Source organism: Molossus molossus, unplaced genomic scaffold (genome assembly GCF_014108415.1).
Source record: "Molossus molossus isolate mMolMol1 unplaced genomic scaffold, mMolMol1.p scaffold_m16_p_10, whole genome shotgun sequence".
Classification (NCBI taxonomy): Eukaryota; Metazoa; Chordata; class Mammalia; order Chiroptera; family Molossidae; genus Molossus; species Molossus molossus.
Genome location: NW_023425345.1, coordinates 74,151,095 through 74,160,973, shown reverse-complemented (window position 1 = coordinate 74,160,973; position 9,879 = coordinate 74,151,095). Strand labels below are relative to the sequence as shown.

General features: G+C 44.5%; 1 protein-coding gene across 1 annotated transcript; it reads right to left on the bottom strand.

Moving 5' to 3' along the window:
- Positions 1-2,454: 2,454 nt before the first annotated feature.
- Positions 2,455-3,118, bottom strand: LOC118623751 (17-beta-hydroxysteroid dehydrogenase type 6-like). The gene is made up of 2 exons (XM_036251535.1): positions 2,513-3,118; positions 2,455-2,465 (listed from the first exon to the last, which is right to left on the bottom strand). The coding sequence occupies exons 1-2, from the start codon at positions 2,823-2,825 to the stop codon at positions 2,455-2,457; spliced, it is 324 nt and encodes a 107-aa protein (XP_036107428.1). The 5' UTR covers positions 2,826-3,118.
- Positions 3,119-9,879: the final 6,761 nt, after the last annotated feature.

Below are 9,879 nucleotides of genomic sequence, written 5' to 3'. Positions count from 1 at the left end.
CCCTGACTCCAAGCAGCTTGTGCTTATAGTTTCATTGCGTTGCACAGATCCTGGCAGGCCGAGAGATGGCAGCCAAGACATCATCTATGCTGAATATGATGAATCAAATACAGGAAACAATTTCACAGTATGCCATAAGATACTGCCTTAGTAAATGTCACTCAGAAAGACAGAATATTCTCTATTATTAAAAATTAAGTATTTTGTTTTCCTTAAGATCAGGAACAAGACAAGAGTGTCCACTTTCACCACTTCTATTCAAGACAGTTTTGGAAGTCCTACCATCAGACAAGAAAATAAATAAAAGACATCTAATTAGAAAGGGTGCATATGGCCCAGTCAGTGTGGCTCGGTGGTTGAGCGTTGACCCGTGCACCAAGAAGTCACCGGTTCAATTCTCAGTCAGGGTACATGCCCAGGTTGAGGGCCCGATCCCCAGTGGGGGGCATGCAGGAGGTGGGCAGTCGATGTTCTCTCTCATTGATGTTTCTATCTGTCTCTCCCTTCCTCTCTCTCTAAAATCAATACAAATAAATAAATAAATAAATAAATAAATAAAATCTTCCATTAAAAACAAAAAGAAAGTGTGCATATCACATGATATTATACAGACAGAACTTTAGAGAGTCCACAAAGAGACTATTAGAACTGAAAAATAAATTCAGTAAAGGTAGCGTGTTAAAAAACTAATCTTCAGCCCTGGCCGGTTTGGCTCAGCGGTTAGAGCGTCGGCCTGCAGTCTGGAGAGACCTGTGTTCGGTTCCTGCTAAGGGCATGTACCTCGGTTGCAATTTATCCCCAGCCCTGGTTGGGTTGTGCAGGTGGCGGCCACTCGATGTGTCCCTTTCACGTCGATGTTTCTCTCTCTCTCTCTTCCTCTCTCTCTCTCTCCCACTCTCTTTGAACAAAAAATTGAAAAATGTCCTCAGGTGAGGATAAAAACAAAACAAAACTAATCTTCAGCTATTGATAGCATTTAAAATTTTTTTTTTAAATTCGCACCCAAGATTATGTTTATTGGTTTTAGAAAGAGGAAAGGAAAAAAAGAGAAAGAGAAAAATATCAGTCAGTTGCCCCCCTTTTGCGCCCCGACCAAGGGTCAGACACACAACCAAGATATGTGCCCTGACAGGGAACAGAACCTGAAACCTTTTGGTGCATGGAACAACGCTCCAACCAACTGAGCACCCAACCAGAGCTCGGTAGCATTTTTATACACCAAAAACACACAGAAAGAGAAATTAAAAAAACAATTCCATTTAAAATTTCATTTAAAAATATAAAATACCTAGGAATAAATTTAACCAAGGAGGTAAAAGACCTGAACTCAGAAAATTATAAGACACTGTAGAAAAAAACTGAAGAAGATACAAATTAATAGAAGCATATACTATGCTGATGGATAGAACTAAATAACCTAAGCCTGCCGGTGTGGCTCAGTGGTTGAACGTTGACCCATGCACTAAGAAGTTGCTGGTTCGATTCCCAGCCGGGGCACATGCCCAGGTTGTGGGCCAAATCCCCAGTGGGGGCCATGCAGGAGGCAGCCGATCGATGTTCTCTCTCATCGATGTTTGTATCTCTCTCCCTCTCCCTTCCTCTCTCTCTAAAATCAATAAAGAAAAAAGAATTTTTTAAAGTAATTAACCTTGTTAAAATGTTTATACTATTGGAATCAATCTAGATTCAATGCAATCCCTATCAAAATACCATTGGCATTTTTCACAGAACTAGAAATAATAAATCTAAAATATATAAGGAATCACAAAAGACCTTGACTATCTACAACAATCTTGAAAAAGATGAACAAATTTGAAATTATCACGCTATGTGATATCAAACAATACTAAAAGGCTATAGTGATCACAAGAGCATAGTAGCTATCAGAGGGGAGGGCACTGGGGACTGGGTGAGAAGGGGAAAGGGTTAGGCAGAGGGAAAACAAAAAGAAATACTCATGGCTCTGGCTGTTGGAACATCACTCGAGGACCAAAGAGTCACGGGTTCGATTCCGGTCAAGGGCACGTACCTCGGCTGCGGTTCGATCCCTGGCCCTGATTGGGGTCGTGCAGCAACCAGTCAATGTGTCTCCCTCGAGTAGATGTTTCTCTCTCTCTCTCCCTCCCACTCTGTCTAAAGATAGATAAAAAATATCCCTGGGTGAGGATTTTTAAAAAGTAAGAAATACTCATGGCCCTGGCCAGGTTGGCTCAGCGGTTGAGCGACGGCCTTTGGATCAGAGAGTCCCAGGTTCGGTTCCCTCTAGGAGCACATACCACCAAAAAAAATATATATATATGTACTCATGGACACAGACAACAGTATGGTGATTGCCAGAGGGAGGGAGGTCAGTAGGAAGAAAAGGGGCTCAGCTGGTAAGCTGGGTGAGGGGAAGAAAGCTAGTATGACTTCAAATCCTAGAAAACATGTTGGGAATCTTCCCCAGGTAGCAGACTAGAGGTCTTCTAGGCACAAAGAGAGAAGAAACAGACTTGAGAAATCTGTGTGGTACCTCTGTCCCCCGTTCTCTCCTTCACCCATTGGGTAGCCGCAGCGATGCTCTCTGTCTTGGTGACATCCAGGATCACTGTCTCCAGCCTGTCTGACGTCTGGCCCCTCAGCTGCTCAGCCCCCTTCTCTGTCAGACATGCAGCCAGCACCCTCAAGCCTCGCAGATCCAGCTGCCGGGCCAGCAGGTTTCCGAAGCCCGAGTCACAGCCCGTGATAAGGACATACTTGTCTTGGAGGCGGCTCACCACCTGTCTCTCCCGGTACCAGCGCAGAAGGTAGTAGAGGCCCACGAGAGTCGCCAGGTACAGCCACATGGCTTTGCAGAGGATATGCGGCAGGGAAGGGGGAAACAAGAACGTGGTCAGTGTTCAGTCAGGAGAACTAAGACTGTACAGGGTATGAGTTGGCACATCCACCTCCAGGCTCTCTGACGTGGAGTCCTCTGGTTCTTCCTATTCAGTGTGGTTGATAACTATTAATGATTCTTGCTCAGTCCCCTATGATCTTTGGTATACTTACACTCTTTGTAATAGATAAGATTGCATTTTTCAGGCAACCTCTTGCCCTGAGGATAGTTTTCCCAACCACCTTCTCCTGGTTCTCCCACTCTTCACTCTTTCCCTCCACCCGCCTCTCCCCACATCAACCTGCCCTAAATTGGAGCAACCTATGTTCAAGGTCTCAAGGTCCAGAACTGCCTTCTTACCTTCTTCCTGTTCGTGTCTGGAACCCTTGTCTCCCTGACCTACTGGAGATTTTCACAAAGAGGACACACATTGAATCAAGACACAGGTGAGCTCGATATCCAGCTCTGCTCCACCTACTGTGTGGCCTGGCAGGTAGCATAGCCTTTGAGCCTGGGTTCTTCTCATTTGGCTCAGCACAGAATTCATTCCTGAGAAAACTAAGCTCGGTTTAGAAAACTAAGTTCTAGATTAGAAAGAGAAGGAAAAAGAGTATAAGGTCCTCTGTTGACCTAGAAACGCATAGGGGCAGAAAAATGTTCTGGAGACAGCAGAGGGTGTCTGACTACCTCGGAGGCGAAGAAGAGAAGGGAATGGGGCAGACATGCTCAGTGAAAGCTCTCCTGGCACCTGGGAGGGTGGCAAGGAAGGACCTGTGGAAAGAGGCTCCAACAGCTGTTACCTTCTCACTCCATGAAGATGGCCTGTCCCAGCTCTGGGTGTCTGGTCAAATGGCCCTCGGTTCACCCTGTGCTGAGGCTCTGCCCTGCCAGCCACACATGCAGAATCCACACCCAGACACAGACTCTGGACCCACTTAAATAGGGACCGAGGATGGGTCCTTAACTTCATCAGGAAGGACTGTGAACCCCAATAACTGTGTGCTGGCATGTTGATGATTGGTAAATTATTGTTTTGCTCCATAAATGATGATTGGGAAAGTCACTGTGTGCTCTCCAGCTGAACCTGTTTAGTCAAAGTAACCTCAGTAATTGGAATACTCCCTGAGCCAAGAGATTGTTGGGAGCCGGCTACATGTCTGACAGAGTCGACAGAGCCTGGAGGTCATGAGTGAGACTCACCTCCCCCACAATCTCCAGGTATCAGGCTTGCATTGTGTTCATGCAGCTCAGTGCTAAGTGTGACCCAGTGCACCTTGAAATACCTGGGTGAGCCTGGGTGTAGAGGCACTGGAGAGGGAAGGAGAGGTTTCCTTGAAGAAACCACAGACTCCAATGTCCCAGAACTATGCCGGCAAGCAGAAAAGACAGACGGGGCATAGGTTCAGCCTTTAGTTGTAGCTTGTCCATAGGAGCTTGTCCATGTGTAGTCCTGAAAGTGTGTGTCCCTCAAGGTGGTAGGTGGCAGCAAGATGGCACCAGCTGGTCCTGCAGAAACCAGACTGTCCCCGCTTCCCGGTGTGGCTGTCAGCACCCTCCTAGAAAACCTTCCCAGAACAGAGAAAGAAGAAAGCAAGGAGGAAGAAAATGGCCCTGGAATCACTCAAGGCCACTGACAAGCAAACCCTGACCAGACACCAAATGCTGCTAAAAGATAAATCGTGATTTCTTGGAAGCAACTGGAGATTTTCTTCCTTAGCGACCACAGTCCTTCTACCACAGCGTTTCAAGGGCCAGGAAACAGAGAAATCTCCCAGCACATGTGATTTGTGCTTCACTCTTGTGAGCCCTGGAAGTTATATAACTGCTTGGTGTTTGTCCGGAGCTTCAGAGTCCATTCCAGTTGAGAATAATCACATGAAGTTCAGGAGAGAGCAATAAGAGAGAAAAGTCGTCTCAATGACACTCACTCTCCTGGGAGCTACAGGAACTAGACGAGAAATCCTTCAGAGGCGTGGCAGAAATGGCTTCTCTGATGGCGTCTCACCACTGTGAAGCTCTGCAGGATATCTTTCACAAGGGCAGCAGCTTGGCCAGGCTCCAGGGCACACTTGAGCAATATGAGTGCTGGAACAGAGACACCTGCCCCCTGGCGGCTCCACAGAGTCTTATCGGGGACTTCCCTGAAAAGTCAGAACGTCGCCCAGCCAGTATGTCTCAGTGGTGGAGCGTGGACCCATGCACCAAGAGGTCACCAGTTCGGTTCCCAGTCAGGGCACATGCGGTTGTGGGCCCAATCCCCAGTGTGGGGTGTACAGGATGTGGCCAATCGATGTTCTCTTTCATTAATGTTTTTCTCTCTCTTTCCCTCTCCCTTCCTCTCTCTCTAAAAATCAATAAAAATATATATTTTTAAAAAGTCAGAACAGACTCTACACATTCCCCCTTCTATTCCTTGTCTGGGTCTCTAAAGAGGGGGTTGCATTGTAAACTAAAAAGGGTTCTGGAAAGGGAAGGGAGGGAGGGTTAGTTGTACAAGTTTGTTTCCAATTTTATAGGTACACAGCCCCACTTCCTGGAGTGTGGATCCAAAAACATGGAGATGCACCCCTGCCTTTAGGTGTGAAGGTCTGGCCCTGCAGTCGATGAGAGTTGCTGGTGGAAAGTCATTGACCCAGTGCTCCTCAGAAAGGTCCAGAATAGCCAAAGAAAAGGTTGAGGTCAGTGTCCTTGTGGCACCCCACGGTGTCTCATAGCATGGGTCTCAGCCCCTGACAGGTCCATTGGAGCCTGGAAGGTAGAGCAATGGAGCTCTTCCCAGGGTCTAGGGTGAGGACTTGGGCTGGTTTGCACTGGACTTCTTTTGCAACACCATTGTTCCATCTTGTCAAATTGGCACCCTTGAGTCAGAGTCCATACTTTGGACTCTGAGTGCAGCTCTGACCCCCAAGTACAAGTCCGCCCACATGCAGACAAGCCCACATACGAGTACCCGACATAATGACGTCATCTCGCCAACCCCATCACAAACACCCTGTACAAATACAAGTGTATGTGACAAGGTTGACGCCATAATGTATTTATGCGGACCAGTCACACATGTGTAGAGAGCAGCTACTGTGTAGAAAGCAGCTACTCTGTTAAAAGCAGCTACTGTGTTGAAAGCAACAGTATTGGAGGCAAAACAATACTTTATGAATTATAATTATTGGGCAAATGTAAAATCATGTACTGTAAAATCATCAACTACTGCAGAAATAAAATAGCTGTACCATGGGAACTTAATCTGGATGCTGATTGGTCTTTTTGGCCTCACCCGAGGACATTTTTGCATTTATATTGAGATAGAACAGCAGGGAGAGAGGAAGGAAGAGAGAGACAGAAACATTGATGTCTGAGAGAGACACATCAAGTGGCTGCCATCCACACGACCCCAACTGGGGCCGGGAACAAACTCCAACCGAGGCACATGCCCTTAGCAGGAACCATACCTGGGACTCTCTAATCGCTGAGCCAAACTGGCCAGGGCGAATTTTTTTTTGGCATGTGCCCCTAGAGGGAACCAAATCCAGGACTCTCTGGTCCGCAGGCCAATGCTCCAACTGCTGAGCCAACAGGCCAAGGCTCGGTCTTTTGATATTCAGCTGTGGTTGATGTGAATACTGCCCCCTTGTGATAGAATCAGGTATGTACAAAAAAACAACACAGAATGGTAAATCATGGGAAACTTTAATGAACTTAACTATGCCATGTATCCTCTTTTGTATTGTTAAAGCTATTGTTATATATTATTTTCATTAGCAAACCATACCATAACAATGGATCATGTAGAGAAGAATGTTAACAAAAAAATATATAGTTAGGATTTTTACAGTATGGTTTCACCTCAATAATTACTGCAGGAATTGAGAAACCGCAATGTGTTATTTGTTGTGAACTTCTATCAGGTGAATCTATAAAGCCGAACATACTAAAACAATTTGGATAGCAAGCATCCGAGCTTTGCTGAAAAGGATACCAACTATTTTGGAAGCAAAGCTGATGGACTCAAGAAAACCAGACGATACTGGTGACAAGCACCACAAACAAAACGTAGCAGCCATTGAAGCTTCATATCTCGTGGCACTCAGAATTGCCAGAGCTATGAAACCTCACGCCATTGCTGAGGATTTACTGTTGCCAGTGGCCAAAGACATTGTTCGAGTTATGATCGGAGACCAATTTGTTACAAAATTGAGTGCAATTTCCTTATCTAACGACACTGTCCACAGAAGAATAGATGACATGTCTGCTGATATTCTTGAACAGGTAATCCAGGAAATTAAATCTACTCCACTTCCAATGTTTAGCATCCAGCTTGATGAATCTACAGAGGTTGCAAACTGTTCACAGTTACGGGTTTACATGAGGTCTATTAATGATGGCAACTTTAAAGATGAGTTTCTTTTTTGCAAACCTCTTAAAACAACAACTACTGCACGTGATGCATTTCACACAGTTGGTTCACTTCTGAGAGAACATAAGATCTCTTGGCAAAAGGTTTCTGGTGTTTGCGCAGACGGTGCTCCAGCTATGCTAGGATGTCGATCTGGATTTCAACGTTTGGTACTGAATGACTCACCAAAAGTCATCGGAACTCACTGTATGATTCATCGGCAAATATTAGCAATGAAGGTGCTGCCACAAGAGTTACAAGAAGTAATGAAAAGCATCATAAGTTCTGTCAATTTTGTCAAAGCGAGCACTTTAAATAGATGACTGTTTTTGCAACTGTTCAAGAAGTTACATGTGCCGAACAATGCTCTGCTATCTCACACTGAAGTGAGATGATTGATGACAGGACAAGCTTTAAAACGTGTTTTTGAGCTTTGTGATGAACTCAAAACTTTTTTTTTCAGAAAGTAAGACAGCAGCTCGAAGCACTTTTCAGTGATAAAAGTGCGCTGAAGAAAATAGCTTACTTGGTTAACATCTTTGCCATCTTTAATGAGTTGAATTTATCACTGCAAGGACCAAATACAACATGGCTCGATTTGTCTGTAATGATCTGATCGTTCCAAATGAAACTTCAGCTTTGGCACAAAAAATTGAATGAAAATAAAATTCACACGTTGCCTACCTTATCTGTTTTCTTTGAGGAACATGACATTGAACCAAACCAAAGGATTACAATGATAATTTCTGTGAAAAGATGCTTGCAGACGAAATTTCATCGTACTTTCCAAATATACCTGACACCCCATTTGTACTTGCCAGAAGCCCATTCACAGTCAAAGTTGAAGATGTTCCTGAGACAGCCCAACAGTAGTTCATTGAACTTATTAACGGTGATGCAGCAAGTACTGATTTCTCTACAATGTCATTTACAAAATTCTGGGTCAAGTGTTTGCAGTCATATCCTGTTCTGTCTGAGACTGTGTTGCACCTTCTTCTTCCATTTCCAACAACATATCTTTGTGAAACAAGGTTTTCCAGCTTGTTGGGTACCAAGTCTAAATACAGAAGTAGACTTGTTGTGCAAGATGATCTTTGTTGTGTTCTCGCAAAGACTGCCCCGTGAATTTCTGACCTGGTGAGAAAGAAGCAATCTCAACCTTCGCACTGATGTTGGCTTTTTACCCATACTGTAGCAAAATGTAGCAATGCAGTTTACTGTTGTTAAATTAAGACTGTTACCCATGCTACACCATGCTTCAAGACAAAATTTCATTTATTTGTAATTAGAAATAAATATTTCACAGTATATAATTACATATTGTTTTGTGATTAATCACTATGCTTTAATTCTGTTCAATGTGTAACAATGAAAATACATGTTGCATATCAGATATTTACATTATAATTCATCACAGTAGCAAAATTACAGTTATGAAGTAGCAACAAAAATAATTTTATGGTCCGGGCCACCACAACATGAGGAACTGTATTAAAGGGTCATGGCATTAGGAAGGTTGAGAACCACTGCCCTAAAGGGTCTGTATCCTTGATTTTAAAGTAAAGAAGGAAACCTAAGGCACTTACCTGGCAAGGTTTTTGTACTCAGTTCAGATTCTGTATCAATATGTAAAAATGCCCTCTCTGTTGAGTCCACATTCAGAACATTGTGAAAATAATGGAGACAGAGAGAGTTGGGGACATAGGAAGCACTGAGAAATTAAGGGAATTCTTGCCCAGCACACAGTAGGTGCTCATTAAAGGTTAGCGGAAAATGAAGCTAAGAGTCCAGCAGTGACTCTTACTCTTCTCTACTGGAGGGGTGTGTGGAGGGGATCTGGGTTGGCGAACCTGGGGGGTGGCAGAAGATGGAGGATGGTGACTCTAAAGGAGAGGAGCGATAGAGGACAGTGGTTGGGGAGAGGCTTGATGTCCCTGAGGAGAGGACCTGGGCCCTACCAGTATTATACCAATGTCTCCTTGTTTGTCTAATCCTGTGATCCTTGATATCGTGATAAACCTTGAAAAGGAAGCACTTACACCTGACTTTTGTGGAAGAAAGTGGGGGTAACGATGATGCAACTTCTCTCTCAAATGCTTCTCAGGACATTCCATTGCAGGCCTCCATGAAGGCACCTGATTCTTCCTGCTTTGGGTCTACATCCTTGGCTCTCTGAGACAGGGTCACCTCATTGGGCACATGCAAACGTTTTAACTTATATTCTAAAGCAAAGACAATCAAGGTAAATTTATGGTATCGATTCAAAGCAAAAACTGGTTCTGCCCACCAGTGTGGCTCAGTGGTTGAGCGTCGACCCATGCACCAAGAGGTCGCTGGTTCGATTCCCAGTCAAGGCACATGCCCAGATTGTGGGACTAATCCCCAGTAGGGGAGATGTAGGAGGCGGCCAAACGATGTTCTCTCTCACTGATATTTCTCTCTCTCTCTTTCTCTCTTCCTCTCTCTCTAAAATTAAAACAACAACAACTGGTTCTAGGCCCTCCAAATCAAAACCAAATAAATTCCATGTCAGCAACTTTTTGGAATTCTCCACCGCTAGTTGAGTCTACATATTAGCAGTTGTGAGAATAAAAGGATTTTCCCCCCAGGATGAATGTACCTCCGCTGT

Excerpts from the sequence above, each read along its gene's own strand:
- LOC118623751 (XM_036251535.1), bottom strand. The coding sequence starts at position 2,825 with ATGTGGCTGTACCTGGCGACTCTCGTGGGCCTCTACTACCTTCTGCGC.